The following is a 26815-nucleotide window of genomic DNA, read 5'->3' as shown; positions in this document are numbered from 1 at the left end:
ACAGTATGAACCCCGCATTTCTAGAAAATAGGAGAGAAACAGTACAACGTCGGCATTCATCACTAACACTTGTATAGCGGAGCACATCCTCTTAATTTTAATGTTAATTAAATTCTCTCTTCTTTTTTTTGAATATATTACAACAAATAGATTTGTTCAGACCTAAAAGATTTCTTTTGATTTTTGTTTAATCAACTTCTATCCTCGTCTCTGCGTAGTAATTAATATATCTCCTCTAATGTAATATTTCTCTTTCTTAGATAATAAAACATTTGGCTGCTTCCTTCTTTAAGAACAAAAACAAAACACAAACAAACACACACAAAGTTGGGGACTTCTTTCGCCCTCGGATCTTTCCTGCGTCCGGCTCCGACGTCACGAAGACGAAGACGACCACATTGAACTTATGGGAGGATTCGATCAATATATATGTTTAAGTACTGACACCAAATGCGTCCTCTTGCCGACGCCGGGTGATCCCACTACGCCGATGACACCGCCGTCGGGGAGCCCGTCGTGCATCCTCACCTCCTTCTCCCCGTCGCCGCCGCTCTCGAGCAGGGTGCAGGGCCGATTTGATCCGGGAGACGTAGACCCGTTCCTTGTCTCGCACCTGGCTCAAGTCATCGATGTCGCCGCCGAGGAGCAATTCGCAGATCCGGAAGTCGACTAATTAATCGATCTTGATGGGTTGGGTTGAGCCTTGGGGAAGAGGCTGCAGTATAAGGAGCAAGGCGTGAGTTCCAACTGCCGGAGGACGTCTTTCGCCCCCCTCGAGGCTCTTACTCGGTCGTCACGTCGGCCACCGCCTTCCTGATGCCGTTGAGCTCCAGCGGCAGCCCGCCGCACTGCGTCACGATGCTCTCTCCCCTCGGCATACTTAATTTTCTCACGTTGCACCCATCTGGGTTTTATAGCCGAGCTCCTTCCAGTCGATGTCTCTATTGGATTTCTCAAGGCCTCTACAGCTAAGTGAATACTTTGGGCTCAAGCCCAGTCGGAAGCAGGCTTTTAACATCACGAATTCTGGGCTTAATTCTATGTTAGGAGATGCTTGTGGACTGTGGATCACTAAAACTTGGTCTTGAAGAAATTTTTTAATCCACTTAAACTTAGTCTCATATCAAGTGATGCTAATTCCAATTGATTAACACTTAAACATCCACTGTTCTCTCTCTGTTTTTTTCTTTTCTTTTCTTTTTTTTTTTAAAGAGAGAGTCTATGGAATGATTATATAAAGCTTCGACGGTACTAGCAAAGTTTCAAACTTAGCTAAAAAAATTAAGATGGAATTGACAACAAAATAAAATCCTGAAAGCAAAAATCTCGCTTGGCCAAATTACGATAGCACCATAAATAGGAATAATAATAGCTTTTGAATGGCTGAAAGCTTCACAATGGAGCTAGTAAGAACAAGAATACAGGACATAGTATTCACATGAAACTCACGAATTAAAAGAAAAAAAAGAGCATATAATATTTTTTTATTTAATAAAATTATGGTTTATCTTTCATATTTTTACTATTTTATAAATCGAGTCTTATAATTTAATGAATATATACATAAAATATCTTGAGTCATATCTGAACTAACACCACGAGAGATGTTTTATTTCTAAAATAACTAAAATACATATATTTCTAAATTAATTAAAATATTTATAATATGACTTGGTTGAAGATATTTTAGTAGTTTTTTTTAAGTATAGTTAACTTAATTTAGAGGTTTAGTTAAGTTTAACTAATAGATTTAACAGTGAAGTAATTTTTATATATATTTACTAAATTAAATAATTTATTTTGTAAATAGTAAAAAATTATTGAGTGTAAATTATAATTTTGTTAAAAGATAGGTTGTTATTTACAAATTTTCAGAAGAAAAAGAGGAAAGGAAAACAAAATGGAATGGATCTCTCATCTTAGTACACGTGCTATAACATGGGAAAAAAGTCAAGCGTTACAGCCACAGTACATGGAGTAATGGACGGCCCTGATCATAACCGTGGCAGGAATACTTGAGAAGGTCGGCAGCGAAACGTGAGGTTAAAGCAGGTGGCCCAGGTGGGGATAAGGATGACACGTGGCACGCCGCAGGAGGGAGTCGGACTCACATCTGATTTTGATGGCAAATTCGCCCCTCTTTTTGGGCCCCACAACACGGTTCCAATCTCCTGTTCACTTTGCGTCATCAAACTCTACTGAATTACATATATATCCCTGCTACTAACTTTTTATTATTAATTATGAGAAAATTGTCATCTTACCTAATTCACTATAGAATAAAGAGAATTGTACCACTTTAATACAATTATAAGGCTTGGTATGTTTCAATTTCTAATGCCTAGAGAGGTTCTTTTAACATTATGTTTATCCTTTCGGCTACTATTCTTAAGATCCAAATGTTATAATTTAATATACATAAGTAATCAAATATATTTGAGTTAATTTTTTTACTCTTTATTTATACTTTTATCTCAACTCAATATCACATCAGAATTATTTATTATACCATTGTTCTACATTACATCACAAGCAAATATTAGAATACTCTATTTAGATTAGATATACAATTTTAAGAGTAGTATCCTAGAACACCTATCCTAATTTTCCCTTAATCTAAAAGCAAATTGGTAGATTTTTAGAGGAAGGGACAGAGAGAAATGGAGGCAGAAATGGGTGTGGAATGTGGAATCACCTATTAAATAAAGATTTAAAATTAATCTTATTTACATGGTGTTTAGATGGAGAGAAAAAAAGGTGCAATCCAAGTCATGAAACTACCTTCACTCATTACCCTAGACTTAAACAAAGGCCTAATCTTAGTTTCTAATGTCATCAAATTATATTCTCTAGTGCTAATAGAATTATACACGCACTCATGTAAAACAAAAGTAATAACAAATCTAGGCTCCTAAACCTCAGTCCAAATCAGGCTGACATGTTTGCATCTTCGATTATCGTCATGCTCAAATATTTTAAATTTCCAGTTGCTTGTAATTAGTTGGAGACGCATCATTGTTCACCCACCTATTGATTAATTAGTAATTAATCAAATTAATTAATGCATGGGGGCCATAAATATCATACTAGACTACGCAATTATTAGAAATAATGATTGGCTAATGGCCCGGCTTTGTAATTAAATACAAATCCGTATCCGGATATGATTTCAAAACTATCATCCAAAACTTACCAAACTATTAAAGATAATCAAACAAGAACAGAGCGGGCTTTATTTATGAATCTATTATCTCATGTATATTGGACATGGCATACGAAGCCAAAAGGCCAATTGGGTCATTGAAGACAAGCAAGCATGGGTTAATTTTCAAAAAGACATCACTCTTACGTGGACCACCACGCCTTAATCTTCGTCGGCTATTTAATGGCCGGATTGTTCTCCTCTCCCACCTCCCAAATTAAGCATCCAATCTAATATATTCACAAATTCGTAGCGAAGAATTAAGGCTAATCCCCCATGGCCATCGCCATGGCTTCTTTTTCGTCTTCGTCTTCTTCTTCGTCTTCGTCTTCTTCTTCTTCTTCTTCTTCTTCTCATGGGTTTGGTCTCAGACGCAGGTGTTATTCTATGGTGAAGCAGCAAAAGACTCGGTTCTACATCATGGGGCGCTGCGTCTCCATGCTTCTCTGTTGGCATGAGCATGGTTTATCTGATTAACTATTCCGATTTGGGCCAAAATCTATGGTGATTCGGGAATAGCCTGCGGATAGACGAGAGCTATCGGAGTCCTTATCCGCTGAATTGCGCCCCCGTGTTGGTCGCGTGAGTTGGAGTTCGTGGATGCGAATTAAGCGATTTTGAGGTTGGGATTAAACCCAGAAGCATATGAGAAAGGAAGGGGCGGACATGATGTTTGAGGGTTTATTTGTCAAAAGATTTTCTTGATGAAGGTGAATGTAATTATCTTATCATCATGTACTTTCTTCTTCTTCTTCTTCTTCTTCTTCTTCTTCTTCTGATCAGTGATCATCCCATTAGTATTAACCCTGCGATTTTCTTTTCTTTTTTTTAAAAAAAAATTAAGAGCAAATAAGCTGTAAGCTAAATAGCAATCATAGTATTCACGGAGCTATTCGAATCGATGAACTTTAATGAACAATAGCGAGCCAATTAGCTGCCCTATTTCCAATTTCCATAGAGATATTAAATTGGGAGAGAGTTGGGAATGAGTAAGAAGGTTTAGAAGAGAACTACTATAAACCTTCTCTTCTTCTACAAGAAGAAAAATTATTCTTTTGAAGCCTTCTCATATGAGACAATTCCTTGTAGCCCAAACAACACTGTACGTTCGACTGGGTTGTTCTCTATTCTTGGTTTATAATTAGGCCCGTATGCTAATGCCCGTAGAGTCAAGCCCATAATAGAAGTTCTACCGCTGATTTAGTCTGTCCATTAGGTCAAAATAAACAAACCGGCTCGAGCTTGGCTCGATAAGGCTCAATTAAGTTTGATTAAGCTTGGCTTGAAAATGAGTTGAACCAAATTTGATATTCAAAATAGGTTTGAAAATAATTTCAAACCAAGTTTGATCATGCGCAGACTCGATCAAGTAAGTTTGATAAGACTTAAAATAATAATAATAATAATAATAATAATAATAATAATAATATAATAATAATTATTATTATTATTATTATATATCTCTAATTTTCTACATTGTACTATAATTCTATTATATTCTAATATTTACTTAAATAGATTGTTATTTATTCTGATCTTATAGAATTTAATTCTAAATGTTAATTATATTAGTTATATTTTTGAATTAGGTCTTATTTTAAGTTCGATTCAAATATAAATCAAGTTTGATCAGACTTAAAATTCATCTTGAATTGATTAAGGCTTGAATCTGTTTATAGCTCAAAATTAGCTCGAAATGAAATATTTTAATTTAAGCTTGATCACAAAATATATGTTAAAAATTAATTTCAATTCAAGCTTGATCAAAATCAGGTAGATGTGATCATCGGGCAAGCCCAGCCAGGTTCAGGTCGGGCTAAAATATCCTAGCTCGTTACCACCCACTAGCTCATTAGATATTGAGCTTGGGTTAGGTATAATGTTTTAAATATAAAAAAATATTGTACAATATATATAATTTACTAATATTCAATATGAGACTAAAAAAATTATAAGAATATGCATACATTATGGATTGGGTCATAGATGAGAGTAGTAGATCAGGCTTTCGGACTAGGCCGGCCAAAGGCTTAGCCTATGCCACCCACTACCATCTCGAGCTCAAATCAAGCCGGGCCTAAATTGTACTCGGGTATCTGGCGGGTTCAGGCCAAGTTTAAGTGGGTCGGTCCTAATGATCATGTCTAAAGCCAAGTTCGATCATGTTCGGCTCAATTAGATCCCTAATTAGATCTTCAATATGTATATTGTATTTCATTAATAAAAAAGTATAGTTAGAGAATTTGGACCGCAAAAGAATTCATTCAAGGAGGAAGGGGAATGCTTTGGTCTTTAATTTTTTAGTGTACTTATAAATGTGCTAAAGAATTCGAGAGGGCATACATAGACCATTGTCCTAATATTTTAACCGGGGTAATCCTCACTCCCTTTGAAGGTTTGAAGATGGTGGAAGGGCTCCTAAAAGCAAGCAAGAGGACTACTGGATGTTTAATGATTCTCTTTCTGTGGTTAAGACCTGGTATATAACTGTAATGGTGCTTAAATGTAAACGGTAGATTTCTTATTACCCTAGGATTAAGGTCTATTTCATGAGTCGTCTAAATAACGGTGCAGCTCACAAGTTTACTAGTTTAGCTTTTCAAGTCTGAAAAATTATAGTTTGGACTAACCCGAGTTAGATTATATTTTGTGCTCGAAATTAATATTTCAAGTCTGCAAACCTTTATCAAATAAATAAAAACATGCGCACGATTGGGAGATATGGGGTCATTTAGGGCACCCGTCATTGGATACACGACAATAGATTGATTATATGCATATAATATTTCTATTTACACTCATTTATTAAATTCTACAATTTAATATATACTTTTCTTTTCGATTATGATTAGCAGTGTTGGAAGACAATCGATATTCTATGCCCAAATAGACTCTGCATCGAAATTGTGCTCTGAATAGAAATAACAGATATGTAACTTATTTCAAAAGAATAATATATCTCTTAAAATTATCAATATCATATTTCAAATTTAGTATACTGTTTGATTAATACAAGACTACGAATGAGATAGTAAATAAAATTATATTATTGTTCTCGATAAAGAAAACCAATAATGCTAGTTATTTATTTTGAACTAATGTTGACTATCTCAAAAATTATATTATATCATCAGTAATCACCATATTTTTATGTATTTTATGTTTATCCCTACTAATACTTAGCACTTTTTCATGTATTGCAATTTTACATGTCAAGTAAGCCATCCTATTTCTATATCACGCTTCATGCAAGACTAATCAAAAGACATAACTTCAAAGAATCGTGGTCTCATGGAGGGACATAGAACAAGGTGATACTTTTTTTATTGTTGTTGTTACACATTGTGGCTTTCCACGCATCCCATTCGGTTACGCCCACCAAAATATATAAAAAGAAATAATAAAGTGGAACATAATTAAGATAAATAACTACTAATCTCCTAAAATAATACAACAATCAAATCAAACACTTCCTTTGTTTATTCCAAATAATTATCCCACTAATTCCCGCATTAAGCGAAGTCTAATCCAAGTCCATCATCCCCTCATGGAACGCGGCCAAGTCCCCCTTTGTAACGCACTGCGTGATCAAGCGGGCACCAGGCTTGTGGGCCGAGGGCTTGACGAGTATGCACGTCGCGATGTAGTCGAGGTTCGTGAGCGGCACCACGTGGACTGGAGGCCCCCACCCGTAGTCCACCTCAGCAAATCCCAGCCTGGTCCAATCCGAGACCAGCAGCGTGTTGTAGTCGGACGTGACCTGGTACGGGTCCTCCCTGAGCTCACCGTTAGCCCACCTGGAGAACTCCGAGGGCAGCCTCTTCTTGCCTTCTTTGATCATCTTCACAATCTCCACGATCGAAGAACGGGTGATCTTCTCACTGGTGGTCGATACTCTCATGATGTAGTAGCAATTCCCGTAGTACCCGCCCTTTTCGGGAAGCTTCTGGTGTAGCAACGGGCGAGCGTTCATGGCGAAGGACAGGTGGATGCTCGTCTTCGGGTCGAAGTTTATTGCCAGAGTTCGGCTCTTCCATGCCTTCGCTATCAGAACGTCGAAGGCCGAGCACCTTTGACCGGTCTGCTCATGGAATTGGTTCTTGAAGTGATTGATATAGTCAGTGGAGATGTCCATCGCTAAGTACTCCAGTTGGACATCAGACTGCCGTGGCAGTGGCCCAGTTGGCGCTTTAGGTGGGTCGGGGATTGCGTCCCGGAACCAGGCCGGCTCCACAGTGGGCTGCGTGCGGCCTCTCGCTATTTCTCCGACGGCATTCATGAACTGCGCCGCCCCGGGACCGTCCGCGACCGCGTGGCTGAATCGGAACCCGACCACAAATCCACCGCAACTGAATTCCGTTACCTTTGAATCACAAGGAGAATTTTAGGCTAGATCTACTATGATAAGGGATAATTAATTGCCATCTCAGATATTGTAGAGAGAGAGAGAGAGAGAGAGAGAGAGAGAGAGAGAGAGAGAGAGAGAGAGAGAGAGAGACGAAATATTTGTGTACCTGGACAAGCAAGATCATTGCATCCTCGTCAGATGCCTCCAAAGTGGGCTTATTAGGATGAGGCAAGAGCTCATCCTTGGACACCATCAAAGGGTACTCCAAGTAATCCACATCTTCCAAGCTACAACTAGCCGAAGCCTCTATAAACCACACCCCTTCCCCAGTGCAGTTGACCTGCAGCTCTCCGCTCTCAGATTGCGAAAGTCTCCCAGCAATCGGATAGTAGTACACCAAGGCCTTAGCCAGAGCTCTTTTAATGGTCTCTGACGGCTCATGGCCTTCCCTGAATACATGGAGAGACTCGATGAGGGCTCGCTGCGTCGGATACCGGTCGAGCCACGACAGCGAGAGTTTGCCGGCCGGCGTCGGCTCCGACGGGACGACCACCGCCTGAGAGAGCCTTGTGACTTTGACGCTCATGGCTACGGGAAGGGGGGGGAATTATTGAAGGGTGTGTGTATTACTTTCTACAAGATAGAGGAGGAGGAATGCTTGATGTGTTCTTTTATAACGTTTGTTGGAATCTATCCTCCTATTTCAACTACCTTGGAAGTAGTTAAATCTAGGTGTGGATTTCCTGGTTGTTATTTTGAACAAGAAAAAAAGGACTTCTTTTGGTTTTACACCTAACTAAATTTAAATTTGGCTACTCTTAAAAACCTCTTCGTGCCCAGCACTGCACCAAAAGAAAGTAAAATATATTACACATGTCTGCGCCTTTACAACTTACGGCTTGACCTATTTATAACTCATCTTCTAAGAGAGTTGATTTATATATCTAATCTCTAATTAACTTACAAACTTATGACCACTCACTTGATGGTTAGGTTCTGAGTCTGCATTGCAATCCAAATAGTGTCAAACTATGACAAAGATAATAAGAAACAAGCTTCCACCAACTGTACAACTTAATTTTGTCACCTTGTGAGTGCATGCAAGACAGGGCCCATCTCTCTGCAGTGTCCACAGAAAGCAGTACACTTAAAAACTCATTCACTTGGTTTGTTAATTTGAAATCTGATATATACTCAAGGGAGTAGATTCTTCCCCAATGCTTGCATTTGTTCTTATATCTTTTATAGGCTATTATTTATGTAGCATATTACTCTTTAATTTATGTTCATGTGCAATTAATATACTTATAAGCAATTATTATACGAACATGCCGCAGTCCTTATACATTGGAATAGCTATTAAACTGGCTCTATAATTGAGGCACATGTTGGCAGAGCAGCAGCAATGTTACAAATATATCTATATAATTCCTTTCTAATGTCTCTCGTGTGCTAAATAGCAGTGTACTCATCTGCAGAAAGATTAGGGCAACTTTAGATCCATCCTTTGTTCAATCGTTTTCACTTTGATGGATCGTTTCATCTACTTGATACCGTTCATAAATTTACATCGCTATCAATATAACATTTGAGGCTCTACTTCTTTAAATTCTTTTGTGCCTTTCTTTATCTCTAAAGGTGGGTTTGATTGGAAATATAATTAGGTTGATCTCAATTAGCTCTTCAACGTCAAACACGTAAATGATATTTGGGCAAGCAAAGGACAGATGAACCAGTTGGTCATTGGTTAGTCAAGTTTCCATCATTTAAAGTGGTATTTGGTCAGAACTCACTTCTTTTCTCCCCCTTTGGTTAATTTCTAAATTTTTAGCTGCATTATTTATTTCTGATTGATATACAACTACCTATTTGATGTTACTTTTCATGTTAAAAGAAGTCTAATATTTTTTTAAATTAGTTTTTCTTTAAAAAAAATAATCTTAAGCCTCATATATTTGTATTATTTTTTGTACTTAATATTGTGTTTCAACAGCTGATGCTTTATTTTTTCTTTCCTCCGCCTGGTCGAAAAGCCTAAAGTCAGGGGCCCACCTCACCGCTCCCCTTCACACCATTGAAGAAAGACGAGAAAGAAATTGCTTTCTCTGGTCCGATGAAATTTCACATTTTCTTCGCTCATTCGGTTTTGATTGTGTAATAGCTTCGTATTTCCTTGTATTAAGTTATAATAGACCGCTAAGCTAAGTAAACCATAATTCTATACACTTTCTCTCTCAAAAGAAAAAAAAAATTGTACTCTTACTGGAATTCTACGATCATGTAAGAAAGAAGAAGTCATTTAGGAGGGTTTCACTTTCACAAAGAGCTAATAGAGCAGTGACATAGTACACGTCAATCACGAACTCCTGTAAGTTGCTAATGGAGGAGTTAAACATTACGAGATAATTACTCCAAATGCTTCACTTTCATGAACACCACGATGCACGACCGATCTCCTGTCATCCTATCGTCATGTATACAAATCATTCAATGGCAAGCACCGTAAACTTAGTGGGTTAGGCTACTGTCTGGCACACTGGCATGCGTTATAAACGCTCCAAAACTGAAACTTTGACAGGCACGTCAATCACTCGTTAAGAAGTGTTGAACGATTCAAGGTTGGTTTGTTTTCCACGAGGAAACCAACGCTTGCTTAATTATTGACTAGGAAATATTAAGACTAGTGACTGCAACCAAACCATTTTAGACTTTTCTTCTCATCGTGAGAATGGAGGGTAAGAGAGAGGTGGGCATGCGTGCATGGATATGTTGGCTTGGATTAATCTTTATTAGTCTTGTTCAATTAGCACGAGAGAGAGAGAGAGAGAGAGTGAGAGAATTAAAAAGGGTAGCAATTCCTAATCACTTGACCACCAAATCTAACATTGTGGTGTGTGATCAGCTTATGAGATTCTCGTGAGGTTTATTAGGTATAAAGATTAATTTAGGCCACCGTTAACGAACAAAGGTTTGTGAGAAGAAGATGCTACGGTATAGAGTCGGAGATCAACCCAATTAGTCTACTTAGATATTTTAATTCTGATTGAATAAGACTAGGTTTATTGACATTAAGGCTCGAAAATTTTCTCTTTCAATAAGTCGGTGAATAGGTCTGAGTCGTTCTATTAAATTTTGTATTTACTTTTTCAAACAAGATCAAAATCATTGAATACGAGTGATTGATATGTATATATGAAGATATCGCACATATTTAAATTTTAATTTTAGGTGAAATTAAATCATCAGATACACGCAATCAATATATCAGCATATCTAACAACATGTTTAAACCGACCTGCTTAAATCGGCTCACACTGAATCCACTGAAATTATAGTTTGAGTGGAAGCTCAAACTATATTCTAGCTACGCTCGGTTAAGATAAATTAATGAATGAATGAAGTTAATAAAAACTCAAATAATATAATACAAATAATGCTTCATTAAAAAAGAAAAAAAAAAGGTAAGATGATATCTCAGATTAGATGCAGTTGCTGACTAGGATCCAAAGGTGTTCATGAATATATTTTTTTAAAGAAAGAAAGAGTGTACATATTAGTTTTCTATTCTTAACAAGTTGGATTCCAAGTCAGCATCCTAAAACTCAATGAGTTACCTCAAACTGCTGGTGAAGAAGGATAAGGAATAGAAATGGAATTGATCATAGGAATTAGGCAGGTTTGCATATGGAGGGATTGGTATAATCTAATTCTAATTCTAATTCTAATCGTTCTCCTGCCCTCTTCCCATGTTCACTCACATGCCTAACTGTTCGCCAATAACTCCCCACATTTCATGTTCAAATCCACATGCCTTCCGATCATTCTTGTTTCTTATTTGTTGTTGTTGTTTATTATTATTATTATTAGTAGTTATGCCTTCCTATCCTTGTACCAACCTCCTTCATGCACACCACTCAAATTCCTCCAAACCAAACTCCAATTCAACTCAACCTTAGACTTCCAATGTCCTGTATTCTTATTCTGCTACGGGTACCTAAAAAGCACCACTCTCAACTGTAATTATTGATGTTTATTATCATATATATATATATATATATGGTAATAAAAGGAATTTTTGTGACCCGTCTTTAAAGATTTTATAACCCCCTTCATTTTTTTTCTATAATTTTTATTTAACATCACGACATTATTTTAACTAACTGTTATTGATCAAATTACTAAAATACCCTCACTATCCTCTTCGCTTCTCTCTACCTCTACATGTTCCTTTATCTTTCCCAACCACCTCCTCCGATTGTTGCCACCTACACCGTCTTTTCTCGTCTTGCCCCTCCTCTTCCTTCTTCATATTTTTGGGAAGAGAAAGAGAGGATAAAGAAGACAAGAGTAATTTAGGTATCTATAAATTATTTTGTATATTATAACGGAATATTCTTTGCTAGTATCGTCAAAGTTAACCTAGGGTATAAAAAATAAATAAGCATTAAGCCCTATACGAGTAATATAAGAAAAAAAAAAGCATTAAGCTTAAAGGACTACAAGATTTAAAAGAGACAACACCATGCACACATGCATCACTCCCCTTTTAACTTTAGCTTCATTATCTCGATCGAATAAAGTTGTATAGCTACTAAAACACTTTTAAACCTAAAAAGATTAGACAACAAAAAAAAAATAGCCCCATGATCACCAAAAATCTACCTTCGACAACAACCCTGTCAGAGCAGAAGGAGCTAGGTGCAACTTTCAAGCTGCAATGTTATAGTAAAAAGGATGACAAGGTTGATGCGGGAGGAGTGAAAGAGCAGAGTGGTGATAGAGGAGGAAGAAGGCAAGTCGAATAACAAGTAGCAGTGGATAACAACAATGGGCAGCAACGGATAGAGGCAAGCGAAGTGAGGGAATAAAGCAAAGATAGAAAAGAAGAGCAAGCTGGACATAGATGTGCAGTAATAAGGAGGAAGAAGGCATGCCAAATAGCAAACGATAGTAGATGAGCAATGAAGAAAAACTCGATGGAGAGAAAAAGAAAGATGACAAACAAAAAGAGAAAGATGAGACCGATAATGAAAGAGAAAGGACGATAAGCATAAAGAGAGCCATGACAGATATAAATATTGAGAAATTTTATAAAGGAGAGAGGAGAAGGGAAAATGAATTGAAAAGGAGCAAGAAGACTCTCCGCTCTACTAACCACTTAAGCTAGATAAAATAATTTTGCCTGTACTACATAGAGTTAAATGCTTACATTTGAAATAAAGAGATGAATGTAAGATAAACAGAGGGATGGATGTAAGATATTTTTTTGGGCCAAGTACCCCGAGGTTAAATTATAATTGAGCTTATATAAATATGTGTGGAATTAATTGGGATTCCTTTTGTCTCAAGTAGTACTGCTTAAAAACTTTGTCTAGTCCTTATCAAATTAAACCTCTGGGTACCAAGTGTTGTACTCAAATCATTTCCAATTCTTATATAGGCTCTCCTCCACTCAGCTTATTATTATAAAAAATAATTTGGCACACAACCGTAGACCGACTCATTCCTCATTAACAAGGTTTGAATTTAATAATTGCAAATAAAAGGTACAGTTAGTGGTGGGGCGGGGGCCAGAGCAATACTCTGCAGCCTCGATTGCAGGAATTTAATGCAGTCGGGTCGCCTGGCAGCTTCTTGATCACATCTGGTCAGAGCCCATGTGCAGCAAAAAAAGGGTGCAGGGTACAACTTTTCGTATTTGAATAGAGGTAATACAAGTAAATACAAGACTCGAGGCGAGGTTGCAGGGAATCCCATCCCCCCAAAAAATTAACGCTAAACCTGCCATTAACCCTCTCTAATAAACGCAACCCAAACCCACTTAGATCATAATGACCTGGTCATCGTGCCAACAACAACTCCTCCTACTCTCTCCCTCTTCACAATAAATACTAGATCAAACCCAAGCTTTCCCATCCTCCTCCTCCTCCTCGGCTCCTCCTCCTGAAAGCTCAATTACTACCCCCCCAAACCTGCGACCACCACGATGGGGTTCACGGTGACGAGGATCTCCGAGGGCCCGGTCCGACCGGCCGAGCCGACCCCGACCGGAACCCTCCCCCTGGCCTGGATCGACCGGTACCCGACCCACCGTGGCCTGGTCGAGTCGATGCACATCTTTAAGCAGGCGGACGAGCCGGCCAAGGTGATACGGGAAGCCCTGGCGAAGGCGCTTGTATTGTACTACCCCTTGGCCGGCCGGATCATCGAGCCCGTCCCGGGCGAGCCGGTCGTCGATTGCACGGCCGATGGGGTCTACTTCGCGGAGGCGACGGCTAATTGCAGCTTGGAAGAGGTTAATTATTTGGAGCGGCCATTGATGCTGCCCAAGGAGGAGCTCGTGCCTTATCCCAAGAAGGAGGATTGGGAAGTTGAGCCGGCTAATACCATTATGATGATGCAGGTAATGGATTCTTTTTTTCTTTGTTCACTTGATTTGCTTCTTTTGTGCGAAAATTGGTTGAATTAGTCGTTGGTGCTATCGATGGGGGCTTTTTTTAGTGAGATGGAAAAGTAAACATCTATTAAGTTGACTTAGATTTAATTATTTGAAATATTAGTATTCTGTTCAGAAAGGAAAAAGTTGACCACTTTGCTTGGCTTGCAAGTAGAGGTAGCGATCAAATAATTATCTTAAGAGCGCTATAGGGGTAAAAAAGTAATTTACTCCAAATGGGTAGTAATTGTAGCACTGTGACTTTATACTTGGGTTGAGAGATCTTCTTTGGAGGATTAGAAGCATTCAAATTTTTTTCCTTACGTGAGCACAAAGTAATCTAGGACTAGGAGAGCTTTAGGCTGTGGTTAAAAAAGTTAATTGTTTAGGATCGACAAGATAAAACCAATTTAAGAGGCACAGAAGAAAGGAGTGATAGCTGATTTCTAATGTAAATTTTTGATCCAGTTCCCTCTGTGTTCCTAACCATTTGGCTTAACTTCTTGAAAAAAGTGAATAAATATAAAATTATTTAAGAGTGAAGTGTCGGTACAATTATTTGGACTAATGCTACCAATTAGTTGGATCTTGATGAGATATCCAATGACTAGGAGGGAGTTGTTCAGCTGTCTCTCTCCCAAATAGCTGGATAACTACATGCAGTTGGCAATTTGTCTTAGCTTTTTAAGGACTTGTGAGTTGTCATAACTTTAATCTCACTCACTTGTCTAGCTGGAATCATGTCAGACATTTCAGGAGAATACAATGTCGTTAATAATTCATTCATTTTGTGCAGGAAAAATCTATAGATATGATGTGGATAGTAATAACTACCTTACCCTGAATTATACCTACAATTGATTTGTTGGAATAAAGTTCAAATCCTCCCAAGAAAGGAAGCTCCACCACATTATAATGATTTAAACTCACATATTGGGTTAAATAGAAGTTCTTAATCCCAGATATGATTGCGAGTGTTTATATGAATGACAATTTTTATAATTTTCTCAGCTTAACTATGTGAATGCAGCTATTTCACAATCATTTATTCATTGTCCTTGTGCAACTATTTGGTATATGCCAGAATCTGATGTTCAAGAAATGTATGCCTAATTTCCTAACACAATGTTTTGTTTCGCAAAATCAGGTCACAGTGTTCACATGTGGTGGATTTGTTCTCGGCCTACGTTTCAACCATGCCTCTGCCGACGGCCTGGGAGCGGCCCAATTCATCACTGCTGTCGGAGAGATGGCTCGAGGCCTCCCAGAGCCGACAGTCAAGCCGGTATGGGGCCGGGAAGCTTTCCCAAACCCAAAGCTTAAGCCAGGGCCACTTCCAGAGCTACCTGTGCTGGCCTTAGACTACATTGTACTGGACTACACCATGGATTACCTCAACCAGTTGAAGGCCCAATACATGGAGCGCAGTGGAAAGAGATGCTCTGGATTTGATGTCATTGTTGCGAAACTCTGGCAATGCCGAACTCAGGCTCTAAATTTGGATCCTGAGGTTGATGTCAAGCTCTGCTTCTTTGCCAGCGTTAGACATTTGCTTAAGCTTAACAAGGGTTACTATGGCAATTCCATTTTCCCCATTAAAATGTCTGTGCCCAGTGGTAAGATCCTTAGCTCCACATTGATGGAGGTGGTTGATTTGATCAGAGAAGCCAAGGAGAAGATGCCTGCAGAGTTCTTCAAGTTCGCTAATGGAGAGCTTACTGAGGACCCATTTGGAATGACATTCAATTATGAGTCTATTTATGTGTCTGATTGGAGCAAGTTGGGCTTTGCTGAGGTAGACTATGGATGGGGGCCTCCAATGGTTGCTGGGCCTCTGGTGAATAACGATTTTATCGCCTCTGTCGTGATTTTGAAAGCTCCGGCGCCGTTAGAGGGGCTTCGAATGCTAGCAAGCTGCGTCACTAAGGATCACTCCAAGGATTTTGTTCGTCAAATGAAGAACTTGGCGTGACAAGTTTGTTGTAATTGGATGAATAAGTGAATGGATTACAGATGTATTTTGCACACTGAGTGATAATTTTTAGGGCTGTGTAGCTGTTACATGTCGTTTTGTATGTTGTTTCTTTGTATTCCTACATCTTTATTGAGCTTGTTCCACTAAAGAGAACAATAGAGTTTATCTACATTGCAATGCATAATATTGATGTTTCTTGTATCCGAGAAAAGTAGCATCCTCACTCGAATAAATTCATTCAGACAAAGTTTAGTTCGATTATATATATATATATATATATATATATATATATATATATATATATATAAACTAAACTGAGCAGAGACTAATTTCAGCTTGGCTCATTTACCAAACCAGCTCCAGCGAGCTCTTTTGACACACTTTAGGTGAGAATTGTCTCTCTTTATCCACTATCTCTTCTTTTACTTATCAATATTTTTTAGACTTAATTCTTTAATACAATAAATACGTCAATAATACACAAGAAACAGGTGTATATTAATCAAGCTAATTTCAAAATATACCACATATAAAGAATATAATAATTAAAATCTTTTCATATACTCAAATATGATCTGATTTCTGAGGTATCCAAATGTTATTCCTATACACTGTTATTCCGACGAGCAAAAGAAGAACGAAACGTTTGTCTGACTCGAGGTCTCACTGTATCATGCTATCTCCATCGTCGGATGCAGATCTAACGGTCATTAATAGAAGATTAGAAGGGTAACATTACAATGAGTGGTGTACGTTACTTGAGCTCGCACCGCGTGGACAAGTTATTCCACTTCGACACGCCTCTTGTCTCTTCTCTTCTCTCCGATGTCGATATAAACTACTCGATACCAACTCGTATTCCGAATTCTCCCAAGAAACAACGGATTTGTTTCTGCGATCTCTTCATATTTATATCGCTTATTTTCTCTCATCAAGCTATCGAAGGATTGCTACTTGATTGGATAATTTAGGTTTTGTTATCTAGAATTTTTTATCTCTCGTTTGGGAATTTTGTATAGTGGATTTGATCTCCTTTCGGAGTTCTTCATCGTTGGGAAATTTCCGTGTGTTCTTTGATCGGTGTAAACCCTAAGTTGGATTTACTATCCGTTTCTTATCGGAGATCGGGGTGTAGATGGCCGGAAACGGAAGCAGGAGAGACAACGGAGCCCTAAATTTTAGCAGCACGAACGTGTTCGCGGCGCTCGGGACCCTCAAGAAGAAGAAGAAGTCGGATAAGGTGTCGTCGAAGAGGAAAGGATCGGATAAGCAGCAGAATAAGGAGCCGGCGCAGCAGCAAGTATTCTGGGCGCCGACGCCGTTGAATGCGAAATCTTGGGCTGATGTAGATGACGACGACGACGACGATTACTATGCAACGACGGCACCGCCGCTGCCGGTTTGGGGCTCGTCGGAGGCGGGGGGGAGTAAGGGCAATGCAGGAACTTTAGAGGAGGTAGGCTTCCTTTTCTTGTTCATGAAATCCTTTTTTAATCTTTATTATTCTATTCATTGGATAGAACTGTACTTTTATACTAACTCTTCTTGTTTACTATTCTAATTGGTAACTTATTTGTGACTGTCATCTAATTCTGGATATATTCTTCTTTGTTTAACTTGTGCTGTTAGTTCGTACAAAGGCGAGAATTGAATGGTTTAAGATCGATAATGTTGGGTGTTTGCACTATGACACTTGGTTTAATTAGAGTAACTTGTGGTTTAATTTATGAAACTTAAATTGTTTAGGTTTAGGGTATCAGCAACTTTGTCTTAGAAGTATCAGATGACATCATTAAGAAATCTTTTATTCAGTCAAGTTAGTTATGGAAGCAGCATGCTGTCCTTTGTCAGGAGCACACTGTCATTTTGTGCTGCCCGTTTTGAGGTTTGGTATGAGTAGTGAGAATGGATAATGCCATAGAACTTTATCCACATGTTCAGCTTATTCTGTATCCTTTCTATATCTGCATTTGGTTGTCGTACCTGTTCGCTATGACAGAAAACAAATTAATGCAGAGAGAGTTCCTTTTTAGGCTCATGGAAGTAGTTTTCAGTGAGTCCCTTATAGCTGCGCTAGTTGATGTACTTTTACAGCAATTAAGAATTCATAGAATCTGAGATTTCTCATATAAAAGGTAAAAGTAGTAACACATCTCTTATACGATATAGTAAGAGTTTAACATAATTGTAAAAGGTTTGATGAAATATGCATAAGCTCTAGAATCACTAAAGCAAAACTGTCATATTGTAGGAATCACTGTGGATGCGGCATGTTGAAATACATTAAATCAAATTACCCCTTTAAGAAACCTCTCTGGATCCATGTTGAAATCAATTCGGATTAGTAAGGTAGAGTTTGATAAGAAATTTGCGGAAAAAACCGTCATCTATGTCCAGAAAGGAGTTAGTTTATTGGTTCAGAACTTCAAATTTAGACAATTCCTAATTTATATCAGAATGAGTAAATTGATCCTAATGGCATTGATCTTGGCATCGTCAGTACTTGACTATATCCACTTAGTAAAGATGTTCAAATTCCAATTGCTCAACTCACCAGGATAATGTTCTAGACGTTGGTGTATACTGCGGTAGAAGTAATCAGACATGATTCTGTGAATGATAAACAATAACCTACAATGTTACAGAGGCTAAAATGAGGTCGTAAACATTACATAGAGATATACTAGTAGGTCTAGTACTAGCACAATATATGAGATTTATCCTGTGAGGAGTTTTTACACGGACAGTTGCAAATTGAAAAGCCGCAAAATAGGCAAAATGAGTTTTAGGCATATAATGTGATAAATTTGGTTCTCAAATTGTTCTTTGGACTTTATCATGTAGAGATGAATACTGTGGTTATTTTAATGTAAGGATTCTTATACTTGAAAATAGGTTGGAGTTCAGATATAGAATGTGAGGAGAGTGGAAGAGCAATTAATTAAAGGACAAACTCCTAAAGCTGTTTTCCTTCTTTCAGGAATGACGGATTGCATTGGATTTACCAGCACTAATTCTGTGTTTTTTTATCACTTCTGCTCTTGACCAACTTATATCATCTGATCTAGTAGTTTTCTTAGATCCTTTTGTATATAATTTTCTGCAGGAAAGTGAAAGTGAAGAGGATGGCCTTGATGTTGATATAGGTGATGATGACAATGATGCTGAGGAGGAACCCGACCAAGAACCTGCAGCTGCTCTTCCAGCAGCAGAACCAGAAGAGAAAGAACGTCGCCCTGCTCCTACACAAGCTAAAGATGGTGAAAGGCAGCTCTCCAAGAAGGAGCTGAAGAAAAAGGAACTAGAAGAACTTGAAGCTACATTGGCTGAGTTGGGAATTTCTGCCAATGGCAACAATGCTAGTCAAGGCAAAGCAAATGGTAAAAGTACGTATTTGTACTAGTACACTTGCAGTGCTATTCCACTGTAATCCAAATCTTTTGAGCAAACTACATGATACTATATTTTTTTTCCTTGATAATGTGATGTACGCCAGTAACTTGGCTTTTCCAACATGTTCATATTTGCAGATGAGAGTAAACAAGAGGAACATAACGAGGACGCGGCCAAGAAGGAGAGTAAGACTACAAAGAAGAAGAAGGCCAAGAAAGACAAATCTTCAAAGGATTCTAAAGAACAGCAGGGACAGGCTGATGGTATGGAAGCTAACAAAAGTGCTGAAGAAACCAGGGTTGGTGAAGCTGAAGAAGAAACTTCAACAGTGGATGTGAAGGAGCGGATAAAGAAGGTGGCATCATCAAAGAAGAAGAAATCAAGTAGAGAGGTTGATGCTGCTTCAAGACATGCTGCAATGGAGGCTGCTGCGAGAAGTGCAAGGCTTGCAGCTGCAAAGAAGAAAGAGAAGAGCCACTACAATCAACAACCTGTGCGGTGAGTTCGTCGCTTTTTGGATGATGAGCTCCAGTCCTCAGTTAAGCATTGGGTGCCTTAAATAGATTTAATTTTTAGTTAATTGTAAAATAACGGGGCGTTTTTATGTCTTTGTACATATCGCTCAGGGGTTGTTTGTGATGTTCCTTCATCTGTATCTCATGGAGACATTTCCCATGTCGCTTTGAACAGTTAAAGTTGGATGTTTTCTTGAACTTAATGTGCTAATTTTGATATTCCATTTCTTCTGTTTTGGAAGCCATTGCTTATATATATATATATATATATATATCCTGACTACGGTACCAAAAGCTTTGCAACCGAGGAATTCCGGAAACCATAACTGCTGTCAAAACATCGAGGGTGCCAATCAAGAGAGGAAGATCTTAATATGTTAAGAGCTGAATACTGTTTCCGCTAAATAAAGAATTTTGATCGGTTAATTCTCGCGATCAACGAGAAGTTCCCCTGTTTTGGAATGTTGAAATAGGTGTTGCTTAAAAGTAACTCTTGGTTAGGCACTCATCGAAAAATGATAACCCTGTACAATATCTCGAAAATGGAAATCAAGAATTTGAATCAATTAGACCATCCACTGTCAAACAAAATCAGTAAATTGATAGCCAAAGGCTTGGAGAGCTACTAAAAAAAAAATCAGAAAACAAAAGAATGTGGGATGTTGTAACGAGATAGTTACTTCTATATCTTCATGCATTTGGCAAGGACCTCTGCAAATTTGTTGTATGTGCTATTCTTCAAGTACTTCTCTTGTACCCTTTGCCTTCCTATCATTCCCATCTTCTTCCTCACAGATGGGTTACTAAGCAAAAACTGTATATTCTCTGCAAGGGTTTGTTTCCCTTCACGGCCAACGGGATGGAGAAGGCCCGTTACCTTGTTCTTGACAATCTCCTTGGTGCCTCCTGCATCTGTTCCAATAACCTGCGACCGAAGAATGATTAGAAACATAACCAGTTATCCCTATGTTACTTTCACCTATACCAGTCCAGAGTAGTGTAGTTCGTATGTGAGTGTTTGCATGCCCGTATATTTTGAATCAATGACTAGGTGTCATGAATGAGATACTTATTTTTTAAAATTTGTTCACTAAAACAGATCTGATTTATTTAATTAATCTATTGACTGAAGGGGAGAAATCAATTACAATTTCAAAGATAAACAACATAGCCTGTCTGACCTACAAAACCTATAAATACATCTAAGTTTATGCAAATTCACTCATTGGTTAACACCATATTTTCTCAGAAAAAAAGAAGACGAATGCCATATTAAGGAGAAGAAAATTTGTTTTTTCCTCCCTTAAAATGTGTGGCAATAGAAAGAGATTTAATAGTCACGGAGTATCAGACAGAAAATCAAGAAGTAGGGCACTGCTGCTAAAACGAAGTAGAGGATCTTCCATACCGGCAGGCCAAATGCCATAGCTTCAATTGTCACCCTTCCAAATGTTTCTCCAACACCCTACAAAAACCAATAATTTTTTTGTCAGCCTTCCTGTCTTTTCACTGACAAAGGAACTCAAGTATTTGGACATGACTAGGAAATCTTACTAGCCCAAAAGAAGCATAACCCAGTCACGACCAAAGTACCAACGGGCACTGAAGATTTTACTTATTGTTCATCTGTCACTGAGTTCCCTACAGAAACAGGTCGAGTTGGAATGTGTTCACATACGGAATTTTGGATATGCCTAGCATTTGAAGTTCTGTTTCATTCTAACTCATGTGGTCCCCAATTGGGCTTTCTGGATCATGAACTATCTCATATTATTGAGGTTGAATGATGATCTACAATAGAACACATATGCAGATAAACTACGGGAATGATGCTCTGCTTTAATGACTTATCATGTAAGAAGAATTGCATTATATAATTAGCTAGCTGCCAATTCAATTGATCCACTTTGCAAAAACCTGAGTCAAAACTTGCTTTAAGAAGATAAATTTATAATGAGACTATCCTGGAATTTAGATACGATAGCTTTCTAAGACCTATAAACCAAAGTGGATATGCGGCTCATTCCTTGCCAATCTTTGGCGCTAGGTTGATCTTTCTCAGTCATCAAGCTGTGCTTATTTAGCAGGCTGGCTGTTTCTTACCAAATAAATAACTCTAAAACGTTCTTTCTATGTTGATTCTGAATATGTTACCATTAGTGCTGCAGAATCTGACAATTTAGCTTCAAACAATCTGTTGCATGAGTTTTGACTATTTCTAAGGTAATCTGATATATGCTTTACCTCTGTTACTTATAAAATTCTTATCATATGCCTTGCATAAATTGGTAAGTAGTGAAGAACATGTGATAAGTGGCAAGCTATAAAGTTATACCTGCATGAGTAGATAATGGTTTCTTTTTCTTCTCATAGTTCAAATTGATGATACTACCCTAATAAGTATTATAAATCCTATAAAAGCAAATAAATAAAAAAAGGATAAAAGATGAAGCACCAAGCCTTAACTAGCAATAGTGATGACTACAAAGAGAGTGGTTTAAGCATGGAGTCCTGTCAGTTGTTTTTGCCGTCTTAATTCAAGGTAAATTTGGTATCTAAGAAGGGTGCGACTTTATAGTAGCTAGATTTGATATTCTTACCAAGTCTTGAAATGGTAATTGCTCGATTTGAACTATTATATTAAATCAAAAAAGAGAAAGGTCATAATGATCTCATATCCTACATCCATGTGATGTCCAAGAATATTGAGTGTCCATGTTTAACAATCTTGCCATATGGGATTATCAGTGTTAGAAAATTGAGAGCAGCAAAAGAACAAATGAATGATTACTCTGTAACCAAGTATGCTTGGTACAAAGGATTTAAACAAAAGGATTTCTTGATCATAATCAGAAGCTGTTAGTCTTAATAGTGAATCACTCAAAAAAGATAAGCTCCATGGATTTCTACCTTAACATTAAAAGGGATGCTGGTCTTGGTATCTGAATAGCAAATGGTGAATTTCATCAAACAAAGATTTATTGAACTAAACTAATGCATAATTATTTCAAAAGAGTTCTGATCGGAAATAACATGCAAGAATATTTACCTGTGCATTGATTATGTAAACATCTGCCGCAGCATACAATGGGGCAACATGTGTTGTTGTTGGGGTCCAGAGAACTATCTTTGACAAGTTTAGATGTTGAGAGATCAATCCTAGAATTGCTTTGATATAAAGAACCTTATTGCTCTTTGATCCAAGAGAACCAATTAGAACTTTAAGATTCTGCTCTTGCCTATCCTCTCTTTCAGCCAGCAAATTTCTTGAGTTCCTGTGAGCGCTCTTTGCTGTGCCCTTAGAAGTTTGATTGCGCAAAGAAAAAACATAAGATAATCTTGAGCCTTTTCTCCTGTTTCTAGAAGCACCGCTAGTATTGTTAGTTTGGAGGACATTCTTTCCTGGTTCATCAGTCAATTCCATTTTATGAGACAAAGTCTGGGGATTGGGCTTGCTGGCAATGGCGGATTGGTTTACAGATGCAACTTGAGGCAGCTCTTTCTCTTCAAAAGAATCGTTAGGTTTAAAGTCCTTCAAAGACACATTATGTTCCAGCACTGAAAGAGCTGATTCAAGAAGTAGATATTGGCCTTTTCCAGCATTTATGCTACTTAAGGACATAAGAAGCATATCATTATCACTTAAACCCATCTCTTTTCTAACTGCATTTCTTAACAGATTTCTCTTTTCCAGCATCTTCTCAACACTGAATACCGGGGTATTCAGTGAACATGGAATGCCTGCTACAAATGCCAATTCATCATTCACAGAAAGTGGCACTACCATAGGTGGTGAGCTCAATCGAATATGCTCTTCTTCACACCATGATAACCACTGTTTTGACTGTGAATCAGACAAGAAAATCAGTATCTTCACATGGTTAAGCAGATGCATTGATCTATCAAAATATTCCCGTCGATTCTCCATGATCCACCAAACAATTTTATTTGATGCAGCTGGAAAATGCAACAAGTATGGTTCTGCAAATAAAATAACGGCATATATTTTGTCAGCACTTCGTCAGCTTGGAGACTAATTTGTCTATGCGTGAAACTGACATCATTTTATAGGACAAATAAACCCCAATTATTAATTTCACATGATATTTCCTGTACAAAGGCTAAAAGAAAATAACATGCAATTCTGGCTCACTAATAAAAAAAATGAATTACTGAGCAGAAACTTTGTGAAAAATATAGTATGGTATGAACACCCAATGACAGTTAAGCAGCTGACAGGACAGCCAAAATAGCAACATAGGTCAAGGCAAAGGAAAAGTGAACTTTATCAAAGTACAAAAATACTGTTGAAGATGATGCTAATTCGTGTGCCGCCATTACTTTTAATAGCCCATAGAGGAGTACAAAATATCCATGTTAACAAACTTGCCAAACAAAATAAACAGCCATAATTTTGAGATGACAATAGCTTGCCAGTTGCCAATAACAGTAGAACAGAAAAGGAAGCGATAACCACAAGCCAGTATATGAATTGAAATGTAAGTACTCACCAATCCAGGAAGAGCACACTGCTGATCCTGCTATAACAAGATCAGCTTTCATGGCACTCTTAAAGCTGGCATCTACTCTATCATTAAGCACTTTGATTCCTCTCTTTCCAAGTTCAGCCATCAATCCACCTTTCCTGCTAAGGACTACTGCAGAAACAGTCCCTCCACAGCTCAAAATCTCTGTTGCCAATTCCAACATCGAAAGTGGTGCTCCCGTCATTGAAAGCTCATGAAAGATCAAAACAAATGATCGAGACCAAACAATTCTAGCAAAGTCCCCGTTCCTATCACAGGTCCCTTTTCTTTTATCAGGACTCCATCCCAAGATCGCATCCTCTGTGTTAGCAAATGGCCCCATGATTAACCCATAGGAAGTATTCCTTCTCGGTATCATCCCATCTTCCATTTGACCAATTCCACTTTTTTCAACATTTTCCTTTGATATCACTACTCTCTTTCGCGGCCTTCTAATTCTCTTCTTAGGTGCTTTCTTCCGGGAGGGAACCGGTCTCTCCTTGCTCACTAAAGAAACACCCATCTCCAAGAGATCTGTGTCATTCTTCTCTTTCACAACCACAGATTCCTCACCAGAGGTGGTAGTAGTATTAGTAACCATCGATGCTGCAGCTCTTCTGATATCCTCCTGCAACTTAGCACTAGCAATCTCCGTATAACTCACAAACTTTGCCTCTGTGTTGTCATTGTGAGCCCAATTTGATTGCACATGGAAGCCAATGTAGGCCCACAGGGCGATAAGAATTAACCAGAACACCACACGGTTGCTCCTAACCCATTGAAACCGCCCTAATATGCCTTTTGATTCCTTTCGCGGAGTCCGACTAGAATTCAACCTCCGAAAGGAAGGAGAACTCCTACCGCCAGATCTTCCCGACAACGTGGATTTTGAGCTTCCATTTGTTCGAACTGAGATCTGCCTCAGTACACTTCCATGTTGATCGTTCTCCTCCATGTTTAATTCTTCATTCCAATCTTATCGTACTAAAAAAAAAAAAGGAACCCCTAACTAAGAGATCAAATCAAACATCGCATTGTGTTACTTCTCAAGCTGCCTAGCAACAGGAATCACTTAATAATCGCGAAAAAAATCTTGAGGACCGGTGCCCTAAATCTGCGGAAACTTCTCAAATGCGAGGTTCTAGCGATCCAAATGCACCACTACTCTATCAAGTAGAGGCCAAAACAAACCGATACTAACTTGCTTCGTTTCAAATGGAGCAAGCGGAGAGATCAAACCCTAGCACCAGCGGAGAATCGATCCACGGATCCAGAACAGCTCGCTCCTGCTTCACGATCGCCGTCTCCCCGTTTCCAATTTGAGATTGGGAAGCTCAAGGGTTTTGGATTTGGAGACTTGGAGGCTTGAGGATTAAGAGCTCTGTCGAGTAATTTTGGTGGCTTAAAAAGATTGTTACAAAGTCTTTCTTCTAAATCTCCGGCACGTGCACACCACGCGGGGCTCATGAAATGGAAACCTGGTTGCTCGAATCAAGTACTCCTGCCACCTGGCAAACTCTTATGGCAATCTGGAGCTGCCATGCACTTTGGCTGTAGTAATTTACTACATCGTGGTCTGCAGACAATTAGCTTCCTAGCTGTGTCTGTTAATGACTATTAAGAAGGGTGCTTTGGTAGTGGTCGCGCATATCGCGCTTTTCTGCGGATTTCTCGTCATTGGTTCGTGAGTCATCTATTGGGGCCCACAAGTAAAAGTTTAACTATTTAATAAGCCCATAAAAGGAAATCTCATAGCGGAAATTAAGACACGAATAATCGCTAATAATATGTGTTTTATTAGAACATTCTTAGATCGGAATCGGGTCGTGCTAGGCCCAAGCCCGACTTGGCCCAGAAAAGCCCGATCCGCTCCACCCAAAAATAATAATAAAGAAAATAAAAGAAAAGAAAAAGAGACCGGATAAACCTTAACATACCTAAATCAATAATATATTAAATTTAGGTTATGGATACTTTTGACATAAAATTTAATATATAGTATATTAATATTTGGTGTTTATTTCGAATATAATTTCAGTACATTATCTAAAGAAATTTGGGTCATTTACTGATTTTATAAAATAAACAAGAAAATATATTTATGATATGATTTTTAAAAATCAAAATTTTGAAATAAACTCTAAATGAAATTAATATTATATTCATTTTAAAGGTCCTAACAAGTCTTTCCAATAAAAACAATTTTTATAGATTAATTTGTGAAACTAATATAGACACTCAGTTTAAATAATTAGATTAAAAAATAAAAAAATAAAGACAAAATCTAATATAGTGATTTAATACTATACTATGGAGGCAAAGTTTGTATTTAAAATAAATAAGTAGTGATTTATACTTGAGCTCCAAGCCTTCAAATCCATCAAATTGACTCCAAATTTGGAGTCCTACTATGGAGCTCT

The 26815-nt window shown here is 38.1% G+C and overlaps 4 protein-coding genes across 6 annotated transcripts; 2 read left to right on the top strand and 2 right to left on the bottom strand.

Moving 5' to 3' along the window:
* Positions 1 to 6500: 6500 nt before the first annotated feature.
* On the bottom strand, positions 6501 to 8243 carry LOC140765199 (acyl transferase 7-like). Its single transcript, XM_073104156.1, has 2 exons — positions 7717 to 8243; positions 6501 to 7565 (listed from the first exon to the last, which is right to left on the bottom strand). The coding sequence occupies exons 1-2, from the start codon at positions 8134 to 8136 to the stop codon at positions 6726 to 6728; spliced, it is 1260 nt and encodes a 419-aa protein (XP_072960257.1). The 5' UTR covers positions 8137 to 8243; the 3' UTR covers positions 6501 to 6725.
* A 5134-nt stretch (positions 8244 to 13377) lies between these two features.
* LOC140765530 (acyl transferase 9-like) lies at positions 13378 to 16162 on the top strand. The gene is made up of 2 exons (XM_073104668.1): positions 13378 to 13953; positions 15134 to 16162. The coding sequence occupies exons 1-2, from the start codon at positions 13537 to 13539 to the stop codon at positions 15956 to 15958; spliced, it is 1242 nt and encodes a 413-aa protein (XP_072960769.1). The 5' UTR covers positions 13378 to 13536; the 3' UTR covers positions 15959 to 16162.
* A 607-nt stretch (positions 16163 to 16769) lies between these two features.
* LOC140766068 (uncharacterized) lies at positions 16770 to 20093 on the top strand. 2 transcript variants are annotated; one of them, XM_073105475.1, is made up of 3 exons: positions 16770 to 17417; positions 19068 to 19341; positions 19492 to 20093. In XM_073105475.1, exons 1-3 carry the CDS (start codon positions 17097 to 17099, stop codon positions 19854 to 19856), a joined length of 960 nt encoding a protein of 319 aa, XP_072961576.1. In that variant the 5' UTR covers positions 16770 to 17096; the 3' UTR covers positions 19857 to 20093. The 2 variants fall into 2 exon arrangements, with proteins under 2 accessions (XP_072961576.1, XP_072961575.1); XM_073105474.1 differs by having other exon boundaries at positions 16776 to 17417; positions 19068 to 19347.
* Positions 20094 to 20408: 315 nt separating this feature from the next.
* Positions 20409 to 25799, bottom strand: LOC140765256 (uncharacterized). 2 transcript variants are annotated; one of them, XR_012105171.1, is made up of 5 exons: positions 24381 to 25799; positions 22919 to 23850; positions 21424 to 21510; positions 21278 to 21334; positions 20710 to 20794 (listed from the first exon to the last, which is right to left on the bottom strand). XR_012105171.1 is itself a non-coding variant. In XM_073104237.1 (4 exons), the coding sequence occupies exons 1-4, from the start codon at positions 25348 to 25350 to the stop codon at positions 20552 to 20554; spliced, it is 2202 nt and encodes a 733-aa protein (XP_072960338.1). In that variant the 5' UTR covers positions 25351 to 25798; the 3' UTR covers positions 20409 to 20551. The 2 variants fall into 2 exon arrangements, 1 of the variants encoding a protein (XP_072960338.1); XM_073104237.1 differs by lacking the exon at positions 21424 to 21510 and having other exon boundaries at positions 20409 to 20794; positions 24381 to 25798.
* Between the last annotated feature and the right edge of the window lie 1016 nt (positions 25800 to 26815).

This window comes from Typha angustifolia, chromosome 8 (assembly GCF_048772165.1).
Source record: "Typha angustifolia cultivar Huaian chromosome 8, ASM4877216v1, whole genome shotgun sequence".
Taxonomy (NCBI): Eukaryota; Viridiplantae; Streptophyta; class Magnoliopsida; order Poales; family Typhaceae; genus Typha; species Typha angustifolia.
Note: the sequence above shows the minus strand (reverse complement) of the source record. Positions and strands in the feature narration are given on the sequence as shown.